The following is a 24,041-nucleotide window of genomic DNA, read 5'->3' as shown; positions in this document are numbered from 1 at the left end:
TATATATATATACATGTATATAAGTACGAGACAGTGGCTTGGCATCATAACTCGTCATTGCATTTGATTTTATTTCGGCGTTATTTATTTGAATTATTTATTTATCCTATTATTGGGACGTCGAACAAGTTTCGGTTTCGTCCTGGGAGTTGGTCTGTAATCTCTATCGTATCGGAACAGTAGGGTGGAGTTCCAAGCCAATGTTCTGAGGGGGCCAACACACGCCCTCTTAAATTTGACATTACTGACCGGTTTTTCCTTGCATGAATATTCGTAATATTGCCCAAGCATATGTCCATTTGCGTGTGTCCTGGGTGTCCGGAGTGTTCCCTGGCCCAGTGCCAATCAATAATTCGGACTGGATAAAGATTTATAGGTTTTGCATTTGCCCACACACACCGCACGCAGCACCACTCCCTCCACAATTATGTATACCGCCCCACCCTTGAATTCCTCAAACCAAAACCACACAACGGATTCGGAGGACGAAGGATACACTCGTATATATGTATGCCATATTTGCACCACGCAACCAGATGGGACACCGCTTTTGGGACAGACTGACTGACTGACCAACTGGGCAACTGGCCAACTGGTAATTACAAATAAGAATAAGTGAGCAGTTATTCATCCTGGCGATACAAGGGTCAAGCAAACTGCTTATCATCCCCACACTGCCTGAATTTATCAAAATGAACAATATTATTAATGAGAATGCAGTGAGGTTGGCCAATCGTAGGTGTTATAATGAACATTTCGCACAACTTTTGCTAAATATAAGATACATATTTAATTTAGGTTGTATATCATCATCCATCCTTTGACTTTCAGAGCTCTTGGTATTATCTGGGTTATTATATATATTATGTACATATATAAAAATAATAGCAATAATATAAATGGCCTTAAAACTGAATGGAAATGCTAACAAGAAGAGGAAGCATCATAGTTTAAGGTAAATTTACTAATAAGTCCTTCCAAAATAAGATCCACCAAGAAACCCCTTTAATGTTACTTCTTTACAAAGAAACTGGGAAGTACTTACTCTACGAGATGATTAGCTTCGTTGGCCACATCCCCAGTCCATTTGCCGCCACTCCATCAATTAAAGGCAACCAACTTTAGCCACTCCAGCGTTGACACTCTAATAGGGAACTGGAATTTTTATAGGTTGCTTTATGTGGTCCGTACCTTTGGGGTTGCCTAATTACGTGCAAGTCTACTCCGGGCAGACATATAAATTTCCGGTGATTTGTTGACATGTGGATGCGGAAAAGGCATTGCGAACGATGCTACTTCACCTCATCCCAAAAAAACAATAAGTAACTAGAGCGAATTTAACTATTTGGCGATTACATCGAGAATACTCCGCAAGGAGTGAATGAATTGCTGTGGCCGTACTTTATGTCCCATCAAAGTACGCCTACAACTCCATAAGGTGTGTCGGTCAGTCGGATGGTCAGGATGTCCAGAGGATGCCACATGGATAGTCAAAATCAGTAGCACATACTGCATGGCGGAAACAGCAGCCAAGTGGAAATGCTGGCAAGACCGGGGGCCATAAAGAAAAACTTCATTTATTCGCAGGGAAATAAATCTTTTAATGCACATCGGAGAGTCGTTATTCGGGCATTGTTTTCTCATTTGCCGCAACACCTCCGAAATACACCCACTCGTCGTGGTGTTCGCCCCCAAAATCATGAGGCATATGTCGTGCTCTTTGGCCATCGTTTTCACCTCCTCCCCAAAAAGGCACACGGTCATTTCGAACTCAGCCATCCTCCTGGCCAAGACGACCGACTTCCCTGTCAGAGCAAATGAACGTTGAATGGCTATTTCAATGATTCTAATTATGGAGCCGCCCGGCGCAAAAGTTTGTTAAGTATCGCGTGCATCATTGTTATTGTTTTTCTTGCCGAACCCGAGATCCACAAAGCAGCCGAATTGCCTTGTTCTTTTGGTTATACAGCAGAGGGCAACAAATTATAAGTTTTTGAAAATTCGAAAGATTTCTTGTTAGAAATTAATAACATAACATTTCCAGAACAAAGTTTGGAAATAAATACCAAGCAATTAAAATTTGTAGCTAATGCATTTCTTGAATTTCTATTATTTCATTTCGGGCACTTAATGATTGACCTGCCCTGTACGAATCCATTCTCGCCTGCAACATTTCATTCGATGGGTGGTGTGCGCTCATTAGGTGGCCAGCCCCTTCCAGTTCCAATTCCATCGCAAGACCTTCGCATCGTCATGCAAAATGTCCCACAAGGACGGCAATTGTGTGGGTGTGTGTGCATGTGTGCGTGGCTGTGACCTGTGAAAATGTCCGTGTCAAGTTGTGAGTAATAACACGGAAATGCCAAAGAAAAGGGACAACGAAGCACAGCACGTAAAATGGACAAAGGCAGGGAAGATATCTTTGTACCTATTACCATTTAGTTGACGTGAAGATGCCCTAACTTTACCAAACCTAAAAGTTAGATAATAAATAGATGTAGATCATGGATTATTATCTGTAGAAAAAATTGCATTTAAATTTTATTATTGATAACACAAGTTTGATTTGTGGCTTAAAATGATTACTTAAACTTCAGTTCCTTAAAAGTTCAAACAGTTAAGTTTATAAAATCGTTTAGCTGGAAAATGAAAGAAAATGTAATTCTTTGTTGGCCATTTTTCAAAGACCTCATCTATTAAATATAATATAAATATATTAAAATCAAAAATATCGAAGGAGGTAACTTCAATTTTATATCTTGTCATGTCTTAGACCATCTTTTGATTGTTATGGCCATAGTGTTAATTGTTGACAAAACATAGCGTACTTTTTAGCGCTGCATGCTTTTCACTATTGGCAATTACATCGACCGATGCTCCCCAAGCATCTTTAGCCGCAACAGAAAAAAGGACATTAATTAGCTGTACGTGTTCATGCATTACTGAAGTATTTGTTGTCGCTGGTATTGGGCACCATAATAGCTCTTCTGTTTCTCTGATGTCAAAAACGAAAACGAGAACAAAACCCAAACAAACAAACAAACATACAGAACACATAAACCTTCAGGATGAATGGCCTTTTTGGCCTTTTCCATGTGAGTATGTATTTGGTAGATGTATGCATGTTTGTACATATTTACTGGTGCTTCTTGTTTCTTGTGGAGACAGCAAAAAAGTTAAATTACAGAAATCGCAAAACTTGAATATCCCCAAGCCCAAAACAAAAGTCAAAGTAATGGCGTTGCGTAATTAACGAGACTCTGGGGATCTCCAAGCCGATGAACGTTATTTTGCCAGGTCTTCAATAAATCCATATCCACAAATGAAACTTGGTCAAAAATCAACAGAAGTTGGCAACATGTGAATGGTTTCTATTAGCTTGTCGAGTTTTTTGACATCTCATTTAGTTTACAATGAATGCCATTTTTGCGTTAAGTTTATTTCCATTCATTAAAAAATATTTTCAAAAAAAATAGTTCTTACGAAACTGAACGTTTCTGTTAAAAAGAATCAAAGAAAGATATAACATTTGTATTCTTTAATTTGATTCTTTTCAATATAATCTATGATGATAAAAAAATTGAAATCTTATATTAAAACCTATGAAAAGTAACAAAAAAAAAATCTTAAATTTATTTATAAAATATAGAATGCAGGGTTTGTGCCAATCAATTTGCTTTCACCTAATTTTGAGTTTACTTTTAATTTTATGATGTGATTGCATAAATGTAATAAAATATTTGAAACTCTGAACTTAGTGCTTAGTTTTATGATTAAAATGCTGATGAATAATGCGTTAAAAAATGCATTAAATGCTAAATTTCTCTCTTACAACGTCATTTTATAGGTGGTAGCATTACTCGTTGAAGGTCGCAGGTTATTTTTTATTTTCTTCTTGTTCAGCTTGTAAGGAGCTGAGTTGCGATCCTCTGGCGAAGTACTATCATACGGTGTTCTGACAATCTCCGGAAGGTGGGCGTAGTATACGATCCGCTCATTACGGGCTGGAAAATTCAAATCAGATTGCTTCGATGATGCTGCGTATTTGCTGCTGCTGTAGGAATCGATGGGAGCCATGGGTTCGTCTATATATCTGCGACCCAATTTGGGATAGTCCCTTAGAGATAGAGGGGCATCTGGGTAACGGTCCGGATACATCACATACGGATCTGGATACTGGGGTATACGGGGGCTATAGCTATCGTACGGATCGAATCGCTGGCGGTGCATATACATGTCCTCAAAGTACTGCGGATAGTTGCGATGGTATTGCTCATCGAATCTGAAACAAAATTAAGTTTCTTTAATATTGATTTTAAAGAAATATTTTAAGAGAAACTAAACCAGAAAATCAAAAATATAAAACAGTCGACATATGAAAAATACAAAAACAAAATAGGCACCAAGTTTTGTATAAAGTTCAGATTTTTATTATAGCTAGTGATAGTTCATGCACAAACTCACCTGTCGTATCGGCGGATGTAGGGATCGTAAGACCGTGAGGGATACATTGGTGGATTGGCCAACATTTTGTTGGAGTAATCTCCATACCAAGGGAGCGGCTTTTGGGCAATTCCGCTTACTGGCCTGTTCAAGGAAGCCAAATTTTCTTCGCCGTGAATCTTAAGAGCCGATGTGGCACTAAGATCGTTGTCAGCGCCATATAGATCTCCAATTCGTCTAGGACCAGAGCCCAGAAAGTACTCATAGTCCTTGTAACCAATGGGTGCCTTCTGGAAATTCATTTGTTTGGGTTGTGTTTGTTCCAGTATTCCCGTAGTATCCACCACAGTGTCCTTTGCCTCCATATCCAAGCTGCGACCAAGGTCCTCGAAACTAGGATTTGCAGATATGCAGTGGACCAACAGCAGTGGCATCAAGCACCTCATCCAAATGTGCATGACCTTTTCCTCGGACATGATGCAGTAGTACAGCCGATGCGTTCGGAGTGCCAGATAGAAGTGCTACACTAATCGCTGCAAAACTCTATTGAAAGGTTGGGCATTAAACGCTACAATGATTCGGCGACATGGTAAGATGAACTTCAAAGCCGTTTGTTCTGACTGCTTTGTTGGTCATTCTATTGGCGCACTGAACCGCAATAGTTCATTCCCCGATTTCACCGCTTGCACAAAAAGACATCATATACACACCCCATACACTTTTTCCAATACCAGTCGTCTGTGCACTAAATACACGTAAGCCATAAATTTAGTTACAATTCGCCAAACAATTAAATCAGCTTGCTTTTAAACAACTTGCATTATTCATTTCATATCATGGAAACATATACATATCTACAAATATATATTAGATTTCCATAAACGATTGTCAAATACCTTGATTTGCTGCTTGCTGTAGACAATTCTTGGCATAATAGGTGTAGTCATAAATATCGAAGTCATAAGAAATTCAAGAAGGTATTTCCAAAAAAAATTCATAATGCACTGCATCCTACTGGAGTCCACAAACATGATAAGGTTCCCGAATACCACTTTGAGGCACTTTACTAAGGCAAACACACACACTTTGAAATGAATTTACTGATTTCTGGGTGGTCACCAGAAGGGTACCTCATTACCGTCGGGCTAAAACGAATTGGGAATTATTGGTACGCTAAGTGCAGAAAATTTTGATTAGTATAACATAGCCGTTAATATTCAAAATATGTCTATATTCACTTACTTTACTTCACTAATTATAGTACATATTTTTTTTGCACAATTTTAAAGTTTTGGGCAATGTAAAGGCCCATATTCTTTGTATAGTTTGGCCTTATAATCGTTTTTTAATTTATTTTCAAATATATAAGACTTAGGTATATGTAAATAATAATTTTATAAATTAGTTTCCATAACAAATTAATAGTATCAATCATTAAATAACTAAGGCCCGTTTTCAAATCGTTATGGTAGGCTGAAAGTAGCTTGTAAACGAAAAATAAAATACAGGGTTTCGTAATTTCAAATCTTATGAAAAAAGGCCCTAGGGTTTTTAATGCTGGATAAACAGAGTTCGGAAGAGCTCGTTTTCGAGCAGCTGTTCCTTTTTAAAATTCCTTATTTTGGCAGCTTAGAGCGACAAATGAGGCCACTCCCCAAGACACTGTATTTAAATCAGGTTTTTGGGAAGCTGGTGGTTTTCTTTTGTTGACGATCTTTGTACCGTTCAAGAGCTGATCTGAACGCCGGCGAGAATTCACAGCTAAGATATGCGTGGCCCTTAGAAAATGATTATGTTCTGTAATTGTGACAGTGTTGATCCAAAGTGGGTGCTTTCTGGCAGATTCTTAATTTGCAGCAACCACCGCTGGCACTCTGCGCACTTCCTCTGACGATCTTCTCGGGTCACGTCGACACCCAGGCCATTGGCAGCCCAAGAATCAAGGTTTTCCTGAATGGTCGGCAAGAAGTTCGACAGTATAATACGCAACGTATCACAGGCCCTTGTAAAGTGGCTAAATACAAAAATGCAAATGAATTAGACTGCACTGGCTATTCTTTAGATCTCTACTTACAACTTGTGTTGGCTTTGCAAGAGTTCGTAAATCTCTGGCAACACAAACATACAGAAATCCAAGTTCCACGATGATCTAGTATAGGATGTAACTCTCATAACTTTTGGTTTTTTAATTCATATATAAAACATACGGTTTTTCTAGAATGGCTCCGAGAAGGTCTATAAAAATGGATTTTCCACAATTCTTGGCTTGCCTTAATGCGCCTAGTACATCATGGGACCTTAAAAATGTTAATTATTATTTAAAATCCCCTTAAAAACTAGGGAATCCATACTCACCGCGTTGCGTTTCGCAGCAAGTCCAGACTGGACTGACGATTGCTCAGCTCTTGCAGCACAGCCTCATGTGATCTGGAGAGCACATCAAAATCGTGATCATCCATCATGATGCGATTGTTCAATGGCTGCTGCTGGTGTAATATCAAAAATATAAAATACTGCGTCTTAGCTATTAATTTTGAATACATACGTGAATTTGTTTTTCCTGAGTTTTAGCTTGCTGTGAAGGACGCAAATCCAGGGTAGTGCGAGAACGCATCGGTGGCTTTGTGATGATCTCAACGTTAATATGTTTCTGTTGATTGTTCTCTTTGCTAAACTGACTCTGGGCAGAACCCATTGGGCGCTTGTTTTTATTGACAACATTCGTTGAGGAGGACTTTTTCAAGACCATGTTGTCGTCCAGCTTGTGCAATTCCATAGAGCTAACCGAGGAAACCTGACTGAGCTTGCTGCCACCAAAGATGCCCGTGGACGTCTGCTTCGAGTTGCTCATGTTACCCGTTGTCCGTTTGTGCAAGGTGGTAGTAGTAGTCTTCTTGATCGACTTGGACGAAGCGTTAATTGTGGAGGTGGCGGGAATTTGCTTATAATTATTGGTAATGTAGTTCAGGTTTTGATTGACCGGAAAGTCTTCGGCCATCTGGTAATTGTCATAGTTATTGAGTATTGGCGGATTACTATCGTTAAGATTGAACTCCAATTGCTGCACGTCCTCCTCTACGTCCTTTTCTAGGGAGTATATGTTGTAGATGTCCGGCTTGTGCAGCGAACTGGGTTCATTCATCGACATCAGGCGGGTATCAATGGCATAGCTACTCGAATAGCTGGCCATATTATCGGGCACCCTAGAGAATTTCCCCTGCCTTAACGATGAATCGATTGGTCCGCCGTACATAGCATGATGGGAAGCGAGATCCGCCGATGAACCCGCCATCGAAGCCAAGTGAACAGGTGGCAACGAGGACATTGGAGACGTTTCCGCTGAATCCAGCACCGCCTCGTTCACCACCTCCAGACTATAGTTTGGTGACGACAAGCCACTTTTGTTCTCTTCAAGCTCCTCCTGCACCTGTGCCGGCTTGGATCCTCCCAAAGACAGCCTGAATTTCTGGTTGCCGCGAGAGAAACTCTTCCGGTTCGTTGAATTGTGCTTGAAGTTGGGTAGGGAATTTGGAGGTTGATAGAACGGTTTCACGCTGTCCAGACTGATAGTATTGATCGAAACGGTGTCGATCTCATGGCAACCACAGATCTGCAAAAAAACATCAATCATTTTTTTTATTTTCAAAATAATAGGATTAAAATATTGGAAATGAAAAAAGTACATTTGCGTTATACACATTTAACCTTTAGCAGTAAATTGAAAAATACTTTTACTTACCAACTTATTTTTGACGACTTTCATGTCGGCCAACGAAGACCAGGTGCTTTTGATGTGGTCGAGCTCACGGTCAGGCTCCCAACCAATGACTGAAATACCGGAAGAACTGCCGACAAAAAGACATTCTCCGTTCTCACTGAAATTATTATTATAATTAATGTAAAAATTGTTGACCATCATTTACTTAAATGGTATTTTAAGGTAGGAAACTTACCTAAAGGTAATACATCTGATGGCCTGGCCGTAAAAGTGCGTGGTCTGAGAGACGAGCTGCTGTTTCTCCAGATCGTAAATGGAAACTGTGCCATCAATACGTCCGGCGGCCAGCAGGAACTCAAAAGGATGGAACTGAACGCATGTGATTGCCGTAACGGGGGGATCAGCTATAAACTCCATTATCTGTTTACTCTTCCGTATGTCCCAGATGAGAATGGAACCCTCCAAGCCAGCAGAGGCGATCCAAAGTCCGTCCGGGGAGAACTTTACGGAATTTACGTGAGACATGTGACCCCGACATACCTTAATGCAGTTATTTTCGTTCTGCACATCCCAAAGTCTGAAATAAAAGTTTTTTTTAAGGTTAAATTTTAATGCTCTATTAAAATTAAATTAAATATGTACTTTTAAATAACTGCTTCTTAATAAAAGAATCTACTAACGGCAAATTAAAGGTGTTGATATCGAATTATTTAAATAAACATAAAAACGGCGGTATTTATAAATTCTCAAACCAAATGGGATTGAGACACTGCTAGGTGCCAAGGTTTGTGTCCACGATGCAGTTGGTATTCATGGTAAATTATTATGCGCTTGGAAACTAATATAGGAGTATATTTTAGTACATTTTTATGACTTTAACCGTATTAAAATATTGCAATCTTATATATGGGTAGCAAATGTTAATGCACTTTGTACTTGTGATATTGGGGCAATCTGTGCATTCGGGCGTATTATACCAACGTTTAATCGTCGGAACTGTAAGTGAACCACGGCAATCGTTATCTGGAAACTATTTTCTATAACCATCTGTGTGGCGATGTATTTTACTTTCGCGAGATCTTCATCACTGTATCTTGTATCTCGGTTATTTTTCGTACCATCCCATTCGAACTTCTTTATTTTGAACCATGAACCGTTGGACTTGGACCATATCACCATGGGGACGTTCTTTAGCTCAAGAATTAACTATTTCACTCACATACTTAAAACGATAACATTATCGCTTAAGATTAAGACTATTGAAAATACCCTCCTGCCTTTTTAGATTATGTCCCATCCAACCAGTTATTTTTATTTCATTCGCATTTTGCAGCCAATAAAGGTGCATTAGAGACCGGATTTGTGCAAAAAAAAAACCTGTTTTCGGACTTTTCCAAAACAACGAACAAAGAACCTGACCACAATGTCCTCATCCGATGGAAAACTACGTTACGACGGCCGTGTGGCGGTGGTGACTGGTGCCGGTGCCGGCTTGGGTCGGGAATATGCCCTCCTCTTCGCCGAACGTGGCGCCAAGGTGGTTGTAAACGATTTGGGTGGCACCCATTCCGGCGAGGGAGCCTCTCAGCGTGCCGCAGATATTGTGGTGGAAGAAATCCGAAAGGCAGGTGGTGAGGCGGTGGCCGACTACAACTCTGTGATCGATGGAGCAAAGGTCATCGAGACGGCAATTAATGCCTTCGGACGCGTAGACATCCTGGTGAATAATGCCGGTATATTGCGTGATCGGAGCCTGGTTAAGACCAGTGAACAGGATTGGAATCTAGTCAACGATGTCCATCTGAAGGGCAGCTTCAAGTGCACCCAAGCAGCATTCTCGTACATGAAGAAACAGAATTATGGTCGCATCATTATGACTTCATCCAATTCGGGAATCTATGGCAATTTTGGCCAGGCCAATTACTCGGCTGCCAAAATGGGTTTAGTCGGACTGGCCAACACTGTAGCCATCGAGGGAGCCCGCAACAACATCCTGTGCAACGTTATCGTTCCCACGGCCGCCAGTCGGATGACCGAGGGCATCCTGCCTGACATCCTATTTAACGAACTGAAGCCCAAGTTGATTGCCCCTGTGGTCGCCTATTTGTGCCACGAGTCTTGCGAGGATAATGGTAAGTGTGATTATGGAACCAATTTCCATATCTCTTAAAAATCTTTTTTACTGAAATACTTAATTACATACAGAAAAATTATGTAATTTGTTTGGATCGAATATTCATAAGGAACCTAAAAGATATACAAATTTAATCTGAATGGTTATTAATCTGTGTCAGAATGAGATAAGGAAAGCTAGTTTCATGCTGATAACGTTTAAATTGAGCAAATAAATCTCTTGAAATGTCTATATATTAACCCACCTAGGGATGATTATTGAGAATGCATACATATTTAAGAAATTGGTGTAGCCCCTCAACTTCTGATCCTTATTAATCACTTTGTCTCATCCTATCCACAGGCAGCTATATCGAAAGTGCCGCCGGTTGGGCCACCAAGGTACACACTGTTCGAGGCACGGGAGCTGTGCTACGACCATCGCTGGATGACCCCGTGACCATTGAGTACGTGAAGGATGTGTGGTCTAAGGTAACCGACATGTCGAATGCCAAGCACTTGGGTGCCATTGGAGAGGCCTCCGGAACCCTACTGGAAGTTCTTGAGAAGCTAAAGGAAGGCGGTGGCGACGCCGTGGAGGACTCCTTCGATTTTAACAGCAAATCGCTCATCACGTACGCCCTGGGTATTGGAGCATCTATCAAGAACTCTAAGGACATGCGTTTTCTGTACGAAAACGATGCTGATTTCGCCGCCATTCCTTCATTTTTCGTGTTGCCGGGTCTCCTGCTGCAAATGTCCTCTGACAAGCTGATCAGCAAGGCCCTGCCTAACACCCAGGTCAACTTCTCTAACATTCTGCACGGCGAACAGTACCTAGAGATCGTCGACGATCTGCCCACCAGCGGCACTTTACTATCCAGCGGTAAGGTCTTCGATGTGATGGATAAGGGATCCGGCGCCGTTGTCGTCACCAATACCGAATCTTTTGACGAGAATGGCCGCCTTTTGGTGCGTAACCAGAGCAGCACATTCGTGGTCGGCGCTGGCAAATTTGGCGGCAAGAAGGAGCCCATCGCCGGAGTTGTTCCGCTCCAGCCGACACCCAATCGCCAGCCGGACGCCTCTATTCAATACATCACGAGTGAGGACCAGGCTGCGCTTTACCGTCTCTCCGGCGACAGCAACCCCCTGCACATCGATCCCCAGATGGCACTGCTTGCCGGCTTCAAGACACCCATTCTCCATGGACTCTGCACATTGGGCTTCTCCGTACGCGCCGTGCTGGCACAGTATGCGGACAACAACCCGACTCTGTTCAAGGCTGTCAAAGTGCGTTTCTCTGGACCCGTGATTCCTGGCCAGAGTTTGCGGGTCGACATGTGGAAGCAGGGTACACGCATCAGCTTCCGCACTGTGGTCGTAGAGACTGGCAAGGAGGTCATTTCGGGTGCCTACGTAGACTTAAAAAGCTCACCGGCCAAGCTGTAAGCTAATCAACTTGACTTTGCCTTCGACGTGATGGATCGTCTATGTCTTTAGATTTCGCATTGCGTCCGTTTACTATCTAACATGTAACAAATATGCATATGCATATGCTATTTTTAACGCCCGTGGTGGTAGAAGTATTTTTTTATACAACACTGTTTCAATATTTCCAATAAAATAAAACAATAATGGACTCATAAGAAACCTTGTTTTACTACTTTTCATGAATAAAATATACGTATCTTTAAAGATAAGATAGCTACGATTTTAGAAGAGTATCCATTCTAGATCAACAACCCTAGGTGATTCAATAATAGCTTTGTCTAGAGGTTCCATCTATCACAATAATTTCCCTTTATGACAGTTAATCCCCTGGAAAGAAAATAGTATACCCAAGAAGCTAACAGCTGAACGAAGGAGATAAACATATATCGCCATCTCTTTTCAATTAACGCAAACCCAATTTCAACGCGATATATGATAAGCAAACAAGAGTTCGACTCTTGACTCATGGATCGGTTATGATTAATATTTATATCTAAGTCTTAGCTCACCTGACGGTCGTATCATTACTTCCGGACACAACATATTCTCCGGACGGATTAAAGTCCAGAGTGCGGACACTCTTCATGTGGCCATTTAAAGTGGAGTAGATTTTCTGGGAATTCAGATCCCATCTCCGGATTATTCCGATGTCGTCGGCGGAGTAGACAAAGTTATCCTTGTAAGCAAAACGAACGCAATCAATAGAGCGATTGTGGCCCGTCAGAGACTAAAAGAAGTTATGATCAAGATAAATGTTTGAGAAGGTTTTTGAGCATAGCAAACTTACCATAAAACACTCATTCTGTCCAATTGCCCAAAGATTTACATTGCGATCTTCTCCTCCGGTGACCAGAACTCCCCCTGTTTCGCCCAGATCAAGGCTCGTGACTCTGCTATCGTGTGCCTTTATATCATCTGAACAGGATAGCAAGAAAATTAGTTTATTTTATTAGTTTATTACAAACATTATATGGCATTTTATGTTTTACCTAAAGCAATCGTACGGCTTCATAAATGCTATAAATTTAAAATCATGCCTCAATTATGAAAAGTGACAGATACTTAAGACTTATCAATGATTTATTTTGAATCTAAGCTGCAACTTGGTTTTAACGAGCACAAATGCAACCATTAAAAATGTAATATATTATTTATAACGTCCCAATAAAATCCAGCTTAAGGTGGATATGTTTGTAATATTTACACATATGAGGCGATCGAGTATAAAACCTTTAAATCAAATCATCTCTTCTTCCTATAGTTATTTGATAACAGTTTGTATGAATGTGCATAAGTCCATATAAATAATAGACTACCAAAAGTTAGATTTCATTGGAACCGCTGCAGATCTATACAAAACTTGAGGTATGAAGAATCCGATATGGATAACTTATATTGTTTATATTACATGTTGACTCCTTGCTAAACTTGAGTTTGATATTGGAAAGCATAACTAGGTATCATCTTACTTCAAAGTTAACATTTTGCCTGCAGCTGCACTTCCATATGTATGACGAACTATATGTAATCCATTCATACATACATATGTATATGTATTTTTGTTTTGGTCATTGTCATTGCTTTCAAAAACGCGTTTTTAATATTGTTAAATGTTTTAGAAGATGCAAGCAACAGAATTAACTACTATGATACATTGCAGGCACAAACACACACGCACTTACTCTCATGCGCCGCAGCAACAACAAAAGCGGAGGCTTACTTGTACATACTTGCGTGTGTGTGGGAATATACAACGGTACTTTCGAACATTCGGTTTACTTACAGATCTTTGATATCAGTTTTCTGGGCAGCGCCATAATCAATCAAATTGTTGTTATATAAATACGCTGGCACCTGCAAAAATCCCCGTAAATGCCAGGTTTTTAAATAATTATTATCTTTTTGTAGCAGGTGTGAGCCAAAAAGTCTGTGATCAGCTGTCTGGTCTTTTATGCCAACTTGAAATTCCCTTTATTCACGAGAAACGAAAACGAAAAGCACTGGAACGTAATCACATTGGGCACAACACCTTTATAAGCCGATATCACTGCGATCGCATCGTACAATAACATATAGTCTAATTGTAAATTCAGACAATTCTGATAGACAAAAACAAATGCACATTGTAATTACAGCGATAACGAGGGATGCAGAAACTATCGATAGACGCTGATAAGCAGGGCTACGGGCTTGTGGTTCGAGAATTGTTATAATTATATATAGTTTTTTTTATAAAGTTTATCACTAAATTCAGACCTTATGTGGTAATAAAAATCGTGAACGATTAAAGGCAATAGGTTAAAATTTGGCCTGGGTTTCACAGTGTTGTATATTACAATAAAAAGTAGTTATGAAAACTAAAAATAAGCAATGGCATGTAAGCATGTATGGATGTTGATATCCCACAAAATATAATGATGTATCTTTTCAGACGATAGTTCCAACCGATGCTACAATATGTCTTAAAACCTAAAACGATATTATTTTAGTATTTTTCGACGCCGTCCTGCTGAGGTCACACTGCGGCATTTCCTCAAAAAAGCATCATCATTGCCTAGCAAAGACGACAAGGGAAAAGCGAAAGAGTTTAAATTTTGAAAATACCTCTGCTGTTAAGTAAATTTTAAAGATGTCTTCACGTTACGATCGAGCTGTAACCATTTTCTCTCCGGACGGTCACCTCCTGCAAGTCGAATATGCCCAGGAGGCCGTCCGCAAGGGATCCACAGCGGTAAGTCCAGTTACAATTATTCGCAAAATAAACAGACTTAAACAAACTTGGACTTGTCCACTTTTTTGCTTCGCAGGTCGGAGTTCGCGGGGCCAACTGCGTGGTTCTTGGCGTAGAGAAGAAATCAGTGGCTAAGTTGCAGGAAGATCGCACTGTGCGCAAAATCTGTATGCTCGACCACCACGTTGTGATGGCCTTTGCCGGCCTCACGGCCGATGCTCGAATCCTGATAAATCGCGCCCAAGTTGAGTGCCAGAGCCACCGCCTGAATGTTGAGGACCCGGTGACCCTCGAGTACATAACAAGGTGATTACCAGAATTGAAGCGGTTTCCCTAGTGATTTTATAAATGGTTTTCGGCCTTTCAGGTACATTGCCCAGCTGAAGCAAAAGTACACGCAGAGTAATGGCCGCCGTCCTTTCGGGATATCCTGCCTAATCGGCGGCTTCGATGCCGATGGCTCTGCACACTTGTTCCAGACTGAACCGTCCGGAATTTTCTACGAGTACAAGGCAAACGCTACGGGACGTTCGGCAAAGGTTGTGCGCGAGTTCTTCGAGAAGGCGTATCGCGAGGAGGATGTGGCCTCCGAGAGTGGAGCTGTCAAACTTGCGATCCGGGCACTTCTTGAAGTGGCCCAGTCGGGCCAGAACAATTTAGAGGTGGCCATCATGGAGAACGGCAAGCCACTGAAAATGCTGGACAGCAAAGTCATCGCCGAGTACGTTAAGATCATCGAGAAGGAAAAAGAAGAGGAACTCGAGAAGAAGAAACAGAAAAAGTAACATCCAGCTGGCACATTTCTTCGATGGAAGGCCTTCAATTTGAAATGTTTTTCAAATATATCCTGCGGCACTATGGCCCCATTATGTCTGCTCATTATTGCAGACCTGATTTGAATTGGAAAACGCTTCAAACTCAAGCTTCGGTATTCCGAATGCATTCTTTTTTTAATTTACAGTTTTCTATTCATCGGAACCTTTGTATAATGGTATGAAACTATTTGATTTGTATAAAATACATGCGTCATCATACATTAAACGGAACTATGTTAAATATTTGAGCGTTATTAAATGCATCTGGGTGTTATTAGAGTGAAGGATATTTGGGCAAATGTATTAGTTATGGTAAAATTAAAACTTGTATGACTATATAAGGTCAGACGTTTTAGGTCACAAAGTAATTATTAATAATAAATTCTTTTGAGAATTTTTTGAAACAAATATAGAAAAGAGGTGTGTGTTTTCATATGAAAATCATAAACGCAATGTGAATTTACCGAGCATAAAAGTTTTCCTATCCCTCCGGCTTTTAGACTTAAAATTCAAAGTTGGCGGGCTGTCATTAATGCAATTACCAAAAGACTGGCAAAGCTGTTTTTATAACATTTTGTTATAAAGAAACTTTTTCTAAAAATCTCATTATAAAACGGATAGATATAAACTTTTTACAAATTTGTGGATTTAGGATAAGTTTAAAAACAGAGTGAATGTGAAGGATAAACTTGCAAGTGCCGGTTTTACTATCTGGCATCACTGTGTTTACTTGAAAGTAGTCAATGCGCAGCAAAAACTGGATAATTCCGTTCGAAATCAAATGGTTGGCAAACCAGTATTTGCAACGCTACCAGTGACAAATAAAAAACATGCAAATTCTTTTAATTTAATAGAAAACATATACTTTGGCCACCTTAGTGGGACCAACAAATAGCTAGTCAAATATACTTTAATTTTCCGGCTACTTTTTCGACGCGTTTTGGTATTCTCGTCAGAAAAGTGGACCAGATAACCGATGGTTCCACTCGAACGATAGTTTGGCAGCTATAATTCCCCAAGTCGGAACCGAATCGCTTACATCGCCCGCTGTTTCGTTCCTCAGTCAAATTTGTGTGTTGTGTGCGCCAATTTCAGCGGGGGTCAAAATCAATAATCTGGTTGTGTGATTTTCGCGGCTTTTTTTTTGTGTTTTCTTTTAAAAACAATCAATACCCGAAGGTAACGTGTGTAGACAACTAACAATTCACCTCAGTGTGCGTTTGCATTCGTTGACGCTTGACATATTGGTACACATTTTATTATTATTTTACCTTGTTTGTCGTTTTCAAAAAATTTAATAAGAATTGCATGCGAACACGAATCGAATCAGAAATTAGAATCAAAACCAGCGAATGGGGAATCGAAATCGGAATAGCACTTTCCAGTTATCTTGAAAATATCGCACCGGGTTCAGAAAAAGGATTGTGGGGTAGTGGGAGGGGTTTGTGATAATGGGGAGCAGGGTTCTTAACCCAGAACGCGCTAAAAGGCCTCCTCACACGACCTGAGTTATATGGCTTAAAGGAGGGTTACTAGACACCTAGCTATACGTAAATATTAAGTTTATATTTTATTCATTTAATTGATAATTTAGGTCAAACCCTAGGAACGATGTCAAAACCAAATAGGTCCTATCAAAAACATAGCTGGTGCAAAGGGGCCTTAACCACCGAGTATGCACACACATGCAGTTCTATGCCTGCACGCATATATTGCGTATCTGTGTGTGTAAACTTTAAACAGATTTTTGGCATGGCTAAAAATTAAAAAAAGAAGAGAAAACAATAATGTGTGAAAACAGAAAACATGTTAATATTGAAGCGAATGTCGCGTACAAAAACAAACCGCCCACTTGTCTTTTTGGTACCCGGATTTTTCACCTGAGTTCTGATCGTACATATGTATGTACATTTGCATTGTTCACCACATGATTTCCGAGGAGTACATGTATTCACATATTCACAAGATTAGCATTTAACGCCCTATTTATTGGTGCGATTGTGTGGGTGCCTTACCTTGCTCCAGGAGCGTGTTTAAGGGGGGTTTTTTTGGTTGTATCAAACCATAAATTAAATATATGTCTGATTTTAGTTCATTTAAAAAACTTACCAAAAAAAGGGAAAATCCCCTTCAAGTTCCGCTGAGACACATTGGCTTAACCCTATGCGATCTTATTGACTTATTTCGATCCTTTTTGCCTTATCCCATATGTCGTCTGTTCAGCTCTTTGGGTACCTATTCCGATTTATAGTCATCGCCTTACGCACCTTCGTGTATTTTCAAGTACACATATGCACGTTTACGTGTACTTTCCGCCCGGAATTCGTGCGGAATTCGACCATTTTTACAGCAGAGGGTAGAAATATAGAACTTTTAACTAACATGGTTTATATTTATTTTGCTTAATTTGGTTTGGTGTTATTGATACATACCATACCAGTTAGATTTACTTTCAGTTGTTTAATTTGCAGTTTCCATATTCAATTTCACTTTGATATGTACACAAGTATCGTTCTCCGGTCAGAATTTTTGTTTTGTTAATAACAATAAAGCAATTTTTATTGTTTCCTTCTTAGAAAGCATATAACATTTAGTAATGTCAATTTTTGTAATTTTTATCATTTATCATTTTTTATAATTTATAATATTTCAATATGAATCAAACCATTTTTCTTTTTTACAAATTCACAAAGAGTGCAAAAATGGTTAAAGTAATATATATTTTGGTTATGGACATTTACATTTTAAATATAGTTGAATATGGAGACATTATGATGAATCTAGTCAGTAGATAAGGTTGACGATAAAGTCCAAAAAATAATAATCAAAAGTCGGGCGACTTCACTCATACATCAAAAAGTTGCATGGACTTATAATTAAAGTCTAATTTTGGATTGTAAATTATTAAAAAAAATATTACCAAGTTTTTAATTTGAAAACCCACACATGTGGGTTTGAGTTCTAGTGAAAACACCATCGCTTTGAATATCAAGAGTAAACAGCATCAATCCATATAGCAATTCATAGTGTAATACCCCTAGTCAAAGCTCACGAATCGGTTAAAAAAGAAAAAGAATATGTTTGTTTTCTATTATAGCCATTAAAAAAATTTCCTACATCAATCAAAAACCTGTTCACGAAGTGACTAGTGCACTTTCAAGGTCCCTTATTTTCTATTAATTTTTTCGACAACATCTAATAACAATTTATTTGCTTAAAAAATTACCGGATACAAGCTTTTCGTAATTAGTTCGATAGCTTAAAACGTGATCGTTATCTCGTTAAGTTTTTTTGTTTGTTTTTTATTTCAAAAATGGTATTATATATTTGTTTTTACGTGTGAATACATTTGCTTGAAAACCATCAGAATTTCGCTCTCCTTTCAGTATTGATTGAATCTTTTTCTTTAGAGATTGTAAAAGCAATTTAAACCTAAACAAGATAATTTATTAATAAAAGTAGTCTTATGTAGCTTTCTTTCGAATAATTCAGGTACGAATATTATTTACAAGAAAAATGCAAGTGTTTTTGTATTTATAGGGCTTAAACTTTTGAGCTATAGCTTTTGCTGCAACAGCACATGCTAGATCTACTAACTGGGTGCGGTCTTCTCCATCCAAAACTGTGGTTTTGGTGCGCATGAGTGAGAGGACATGGGCGTAGTATACTTACCGGATGCGGCTACTGGTGGGCTTTAATATTGGTTTTCTGGCTGTGGGCTTTGGGTGAAATCCTTGGCTGGTTTGGGGTTTTTAGTTGGTTTTTGTATTCGGATAATTCGTTTTTTTACGCTACATCCTACTACTCTTATACTTGCTGTTGTTATTGTCGTTTTATGTGTATGACCCGACCTGACACTTTCGTATTTCACATATATAATACAATAGAATGGGCACAGAAACCAAGAGCAACAGTTACACAGGACAGATTTCAACAAGTGGCGGCAACCCCAAAGTGATGAAAGATTCTTTATCCTTAGTTCGTCAGACGGTCAATCAGCAATCGCAATCGAACCACGTCCAAAACCAATTGAAATCAAATATAAATTCCAATTCGTACCCAAACGATAGCGAAAACGAGCACGAACAAAAAACGCGTGATATTCGAGATAAACAGGAGGATAAATCAGGAAAAGAGGCGATTGTTCCTTTTGTCCCCGTATTTGTTGAGGAGGCCGACGTGATACAAGGGGCCAAAGAACTGTTGAAGGTTATTCGACCGACCTGGGACCTAAGCCACGTCGAGTTTAAGGTAAAGTAAACCTCATCAACCCAAACACAACATCAATCCCCCACATACTCCATAAAACATTATGATCCTCAAAACTTCAAAAAAGAGCTAAATACAAAAAGAACAATTCGAAACCATCAATGTCAATGTCATATTCTCTACTCCATCAGATGAGGGTAGTTCGCTGATCGAAGATCGTTATCCGGCCCAAAATGATGATGATGACGATGATGTATGTTTCCTTATCTTTTATTACGATCACTAACTGGTGTGCGGAAAGGGGATTAGATACTCGATGTAGTTGCTAACACAGTTTGAACAGAGTTATTGCACAACCAACCTTCCAATAGTAATTATATAATATATATAGATATTCTCGTACATCGTACTCGCTGCTGCCTTGATAATTGTAAATAGACTTTGTTATATCAATGGAGAGACCCATGGGATTGTTATTCAAAATTAACATTATTTATTACGCTGGTGTTGGTGCGTTAGGACTGCGCGAGAGTTACGAATTCTGAATGCCAAGACTGAGACTGAGACCGAGACGCAGTAGAAACCAGTTTGCTAATCTAGCCCTCGACTCCGGTGGAAATAATTGCTTCCCTACAATACAAAAATAAATTTAGAGAGGGGTAGCGAAGGTGGTAGCCAAGAAAATAGGCCTTCGTGCCAATTAGTCGCAGGTTCTAATGAAATCACACGCTCTCAATCTCTCAATACTTGTACAAGGTGGCGCGAAAACAGGTGCATTGACTCGAGTGGTCCCGTCCATATTTTACGGATGATCAGATGCAATAAACTGATACCATAAGGCTGTATATCATTTTTGTTCCTTTTAAGGGGCTTGTTTTTGATTTATTTTGTCCCGATTTGATAATGGAACGCATGTTTGGCTAGAGGACCATATATACGAATGCCTGAAGCTGTTTTAATCTTTTTTTTTCATTATTCTTTCGAAATGGGGCGTTCTTGCCTTATCGGAACCCACTCGTATGCCTTGACCTCACTATCTGTGTACTTTACTGTATGCATGACGTCTAATTGGTGTACACAGCTTGTCCGTAAGTTACTTATCAGCTTATAACAGTTCCAGTCAGAATTGTTAAATGCTGAATCTTGTCAAGTTGTTGGTTGGTAAGGAAATGTGGTTCATCCCTTGATTACTACAAAGCATGGTGAATATAGTCAAGTCAGCTTTCTAGTTATAGATGCAATAAGTATATTTGTAGATTAAAAGAATATAAGTAAATCCGGCTCATTCAAATCTTCCTTATGGAAGAACAAAACTTCGTTTATGCTTGTTTTTGGCGCCAGCCAGTCGTTCTCCATATCGTAAAAAATAAGAATGAACGCTGTAGACAAATCATCCAACTATGAAACATTTAAAATTGTGGAGGCAAGGGAAATAAGTTGAATCACCAGGGACCATGGCGTCATATGCAAACTTTTTCGAAAAGTAAAATATTTAAGTTAAATTAAAGCTATGACATTATTTACTAAGTATCTAACTTACTTAGAACAACCGCAGGCTTCCGTATATGAAATGAAAATTTTAATGATGGTAACAATCGATAGCACAGGTGCCCTACATTAGTACTATCTCAATAATCTAAAGTGGAGTAAAAACAAATTCAAAACAAATAAAGGGCAATAATTGGGAATTATTGATTATTTTTATTGTATTTTTTATGATAATTCAAGGTGTGGCTAACATCGTTAAAACTAAAACCAATAGTTATCTTTAAGATTAAAGTGTTTTCTTACTGAATTTATAACCCTTCTAGTCGATAAAGCGTTTATTTTCCATCATCATTTAAAAAAAAATTGTACATACCTGCACATTTCTTCACTTCTATCAGCTTGGCTTTGAATATTTTGAATGTTAATTGTTTAATATTCCATTATCTTATCTGTGTCTGTGTTTTCATTATAAGACGCACCATATACGTATGTTCCAATACGAAGGGGGTCTTTCAGAGACGCTTAGCACGCAAATAGCTGGTGTCAAAAAGTTTATCACCCATGTGCTTCCATACTTTTAATATATATGTATGTACATAAAGAAGCATGTGAAGTCGATAAGAAAGGTGCCGTAAGCCCTTTACTGTAGCTTTTGAGCTTCGGCTTAAGAAATGAATTCTTGAAATTGTTCCAAATGGAATACTACTAATAAACCTGTCTATAGCGAATTGGTAATTCGGTGATGCAATAATTTCATATACATAATCAAAGCACACAAATCACGTAGCTTTAGCTGACTAGTTATTTGACCTAACTCATCCATATTAATCACTTACTTCAATTAAATATTTTATTTCTTACCAATTTTAGAGTTTTACCGATGGCATCACAAACAAACTGGTCGGATGTTTCCATAAAGAAATTACCAAATTGAGAGATGAAAACGGCGGATCATATTTACCTATCAAGACCCAGGGTCTGTCGCCAGTTCAGTCTGAGGATCCAGTTATCATCGAGAAGGACGATGAGTACACCACAGACGATCTGGCAGCTGTCGTCGGGGGGGCACCTGTACAGTACTCCGATAACGTAGTGCTGGTCAGGATATACGGAAATAAAACGGACCTACTGATAGATCGCAAGGCGGAGACGCAAAACTTTCTTCTACTGCATACGTACGGCCTAGCGCCATCGCTGTATGCCACGTTCAAGAACGGTCTCGTCTACGAATACGTACCTGGAACCACCCTGAATACGGACAGTGTGCTCTGTCCAGAGATTTGGCCCTTGGTTGCCCGTCGAATGGCTGAAATGCATCGGAAGGTGAGGAAGCACGGGGAAAGTTCGGCGGCCAAACCAATGCCGATGATTTGGAAGAAGACCCAGAGCTTTCTCGATTTAGTACCTGAACGTTTTAGTGATGCTGAAAAACACAAAAGGTAAATAAGATGGTGCCCAAAATCCCTTTTGCGATTCTTCATTGTCTTTTTCTTCATTTGTAGAGTGAAAGAAACGTTTCTACCTATCGGCCGCCTGCGCGAGGAATTCAACAAGCTATATGAATACCTTGAGGCATTGGACAGTCCTATTGTCTTCTCCCACAATGACCTTCTCTTGGGGAATGTCATTTACACGCAGAACCTAAATACCGTGAACTTTATTGACTACGAATATGCCGACTACAATTTCCAGGCCTTTGACATTGGCAACCACTTTGCGGAGATGTGCGGAGTGGATGAAGTTGACTACTCCCGCTACCCAAAGCGCGAGTTTCAACTTAAATGGCTGAGGGTCTACCTTGAGGAGTACCTACAGCGCAGCCACATCCAGAACGAGGAAGTCGAGCTTCTCTACGTCCAGGTCAATCAGTTTGCGCTGGCATCGCATATCTTTTGGACGGTGTGGTCCTTGTTGCAAGCTGAGCATTCCACTATCGATTTCGACTATGTTAGGTACTTAATATTTAATGATATGAATATTAAGCAAAAATAATGAATACTAATACTAAATTTTCTACTTTTTATCGTCCCATATAGCTATGCATTTCTTCGTTACAATGAATATTTGGCCCGGAAGGACGAGTTTTTGTCATTGACTGCAGCAAAGAACAATAAGTGATTTCTCTCTCCCGGCCGGCCACTCACCGCATTGGGTGTAACTAAATTATGTGCCCAGTGATATATGTATAAACTAAGGCTGGAACGGGTCTCAATGTTATACATATGTATATATATAACGTGTGTTCAGAAATCAGAAACAAAACAGAAAATAAATTTAAATTAGTGTCGTGTTCGTGCCAGCCTTAGTGTATGTACAGTGCTCACTCGAAACAGTGAACTATTCAAAACCAAGGGTGTGCACTGAATCGAATTTGTTCACAATAACGAATCACAATAAAACAATAATAAACTTATTTTTAAACAAAACGTTTTGAAAAACACCAAATTCTTATTTTTTATTTAAACATTTTATAAAAATTCTTGAATAAATTGTTCACTCTTACTAAAATTCACATAATCGAGTGTTTACTCTTAAGAGAGAGCACTGTATATATAAAGAATTTGTATATGTTCTTTAATTTGTATAAATTGATATTTTGTAGTCATAATAAAGCGAAGGTATGTACTTTAAAATATAAACATTATCAATCATTTCATTGAAGGCTTTACTGATAGCGGGATCTTATCGTAAACAAAAGTGGAAACAATATTTAAATGAGAAGTGAGGATTTCCGTTCGTTGGAGGACTTACTTTTAAGTAAATGGATTACTGGTGGGGGTTTCAAATTATTGAGGTCTGAAGAAATAGTTTCAACGTTTTTTGGTCTCCAAAAAAAAATAAATTATGTTCTTATTGTTAATAAGTAATTTTTCACCTGTTTAAAAACGCCTTAGGTAAAATATTCCGTGCAGTGTTTTCATAATTGATGAATATTTTTTGTGAAAGTTTTCAAAATATATTCGTCCTTGTCAAAAACCAAATTTTATTTACCCGTGAACTTTTTATAGCTTATTTCATCATCCCATAAAAA

General features: G+C 39.1%; 5 protein-coding genes across 7 annotated transcripts; 3 read left to right on the top strand and 2 right to left on the bottom strand.

Annotated features, from left to right (window-relative positions):
- Positions 1-3,418: 3,418 nt before the first annotated feature.
- LOC108102983 lies at positions 3,419-5,136 on the bottom strand. Its single transcript, XM_017208293.2, has 2 exons — positions 4,465-5,136; positions 3,419-4,282 (listed from the first exon to the last, which is right to left on the bottom strand). The coding sequence occupies exons 1-2, from the start codon at positions 4,917-4,919 to the stop codon at positions 3,829-3,831; spliced, it is 909 nt and encodes a 302-aa protein (XP_017063782.1). The 5' UTR covers positions 4,920-5,136; the 3' UTR covers positions 3,419-3,828.
- A 148-nt stretch (positions 5,137-5,284) lies between these two features.
- Positions 5,285-13,914, bottom strand: LOC108102981 (katanin p80 WD40 repeat-containing subunit B1). 2 transcript variants are annotated; one of them, XM_017208290.2, is made up of 11 exons: positions 13,797-13,914; positions 13,551-13,621; positions 12,555-12,682; positions 12,277-12,494; positions 8,397-8,738; positions 8,183-8,318; positions 6,989-8,053; positions 6,799-6,929; positions 6,651-6,740; positions 6,518-6,592; positions 5,285-6,457 (listed from the first exon to the last, which is right to left on the bottom strand). In XM_017208290.2, exons 2-11 carry the CDS (start codon positions 13,582-13,584, stop codon positions 6,223-6,225), a joined length of 2,454 nt encoding a protein of 817 aa, XP_017063779.1. In that variant the 5' UTR covers positions 13,585-13,621; positions 13,797-13,914; the 3' UTR covers positions 5,285-6,222. The 2 variants fall into 2 exon arrangements, with proteins under 2 accessions (XP_017063779.1, XP_017063780.1); XM_017208291.2 differs by having other exon boundaries at positions 6,799-6,926; positions 13,551-13,914.
- On the top strand, positions 9,025-11,922 carry LOC108102982 (peroxisomal multifunctional enzyme type 2). Its single transcript, XM_017208292.1, has 3 exons — positions 9,025-9,159; positions 9,495-10,293; positions 10,638-11,922. The coding sequence occupies exons 2-3, from the start codon at positions 9,585-9,587 to the stop codon at positions 11,723-11,725; spliced, it is 1,797 nt and encodes a 598-aa protein (XP_017063781.1). The 5' UTR covers positions 9,025-9,159; positions 9,495-9,584; the 3' UTR covers positions 11,726-11,922.
- Positions 13,915-14,273: 359 nt separating the features above from the next.
- Positions 14,274-15,554, top strand: LOC108103031 (proteasome subunit alpha type-7-1). The gene is made up of 3 exons (XM_017208357.2): positions 14,274-14,498; positions 14,575-14,804; positions 14,866-15,554. The coding sequence occupies exons 1-3, from the start codon at positions 14,397-14,399 to the stop codon at positions 15,281-15,283; spliced, it is 750 nt and encodes a 249-aa protein (XP_017063846.1). The 5' UTR covers positions 14,274-14,396; the 3' UTR covers positions 15,284-15,554.
- A 765-nt stretch (positions 15,555-16,319) lies between these two features.
- On the top strand, positions 16,320-23,649 carry LOC108102988 (ethanolamine kinase). 2 transcript variants are annotated; one of them, XM_017208300.1, is made up of 5 exons: positions 16,320-16,492; positions 19,201-19,564; positions 21,881-22,449; positions 22,513-22,962; positions 23,047-23,649. In XM_017208300.1, the coding sequence occupies exons 2-5, from the start codon at positions 19,202-19,204 to the stop codon at positions 23,126-23,128; spliced, it is 1,464 nt and encodes a 487-aa protein (XP_017063789.1). In that variant the 5' UTR covers positions 16,320-16,492; position 19,201; the 3' UTR covers positions 23,129-23,649. The 2 variants fall into 2 exon arrangements, with proteins under 2 accessions (XP_017063789.1, XP_017063790.1); XM_017208301.1 differs by lacking the exon at positions 16,320-16,492 and adding an exon at positions 16,541-16,560.
- Positions 23,650-24,041: the final 392 nt, after the last annotated feature.

The sequence above is a fragment of the Drosophila eugracilis genome, unplaced genomic scaffold (assembly GCF_018153835.1).
Source record: "Drosophila eugracilis isolate 14026-0451.02 unplaced genomic scaffold, ASM1815383v1 contig_2153, whole genome shotgun sequence".
Taxonomy (NCBI): Eukaryota; Metazoa; Arthropoda; class Insecta; order Diptera; family Drosophilidae; genus Drosophila; species Drosophila eugracilis.
This window is presented reverse-complemented; position numbering and strand designations above follow the sequence as displayed.

Excerpts from the sequence above, each read along its gene's own strand:
- LOC108102983 (XM_017208293.2), bottom strand. The coding sequence starts at position 4,919 with ATGTCCGAGGAAAAGGTCATGCACATTTGGATGAGGTGCTTGATGCCA. Across the intron at positions 4,283-4,464 it reads TACATCCGCCGATACGACAG|ATTCGATGAGCAATACCATC; the intron begins GTGAGTTTGTGC and ends ATTTTGTTTCAG.
- LOC108102982 (XM_017208292.1), top strand. The coding sequence starts at position 9,585 with ATGTCCTCATCCGATGGAAAACTACGTTACGACGGCCGTGTGGCGGTG. Across the intron at positions 10,294-10,637 it reads CGAGTCTTGCGAGGATAATG|GCAGCTATATCGAAAGTGCC; the intron begins GTAAGTGTGATT and ends TCCTATCCACAG.
- LOC108102981 (XM_017208290.2), bottom strand. The coding sequence starts at position 13,584 with ATGGCGCTGCCCAGAAAACTGATATCAAAGATCT. Across the intron at positions 12,495-12,554 it reads GACAGAATGAGTGTTTTATG|TCTCTGACGGGCCACAATCG; the intron begins GTAAGTTTGCTA and ends AACTTCTTTTAG. Across the intron at positions 6,930-6,988 it reads CTCAGGAAAAACAAATTCAC|CAGCAGCCATTGAACAATCG; the intron begins GTATGTATTCAA and ends ATATTACACCAG.
- LOC108103031 (XM_017208357.2), top strand. The coding sequence starts at position 14,397 with ATGTCTTCACGTTACGATCGAGCTGTAACCATTTTCTCTCCGGACGGT. Across the intron at positions 14,499-14,574 it reads TCCGCAAGGGATCCACAGCG|GTCGGAGTTCGCGGGGCCAA; the intron begins GTAAGTCCAGTT and ends TTTGCTTCGCAG. Across the intron at positions 14,805-14,865 it reads ACCCTCGAGTACATAACAAG|GTACATTGCCCAGCTGAAGC; the intron begins GTGATTACCAGA and ends TCGGCCTTTCAG.
- LOC108102988 (XM_017208300.1), top strand. The coding sequence starts at position 19,202 with ATGGGCACAGAAACCAAGAGCAACAGTTACACAGGACAGATTTCAACA. Across the intron at positions 22,450-22,512 it reads GATGCTGAAAAACACAAAAG|AGTGAAAGAAACGTTTCTAC; the intron begins GTAAATAAGATG and ends CTTCATTTGTAG. Across the intron at positions 22,963-23,046 it reads ATCGATTTCGACTATGTTAG|CTATGCATTTCTTCGTTACA; the intron begins GTACTTAATATT and ends CGTCCCATATAG.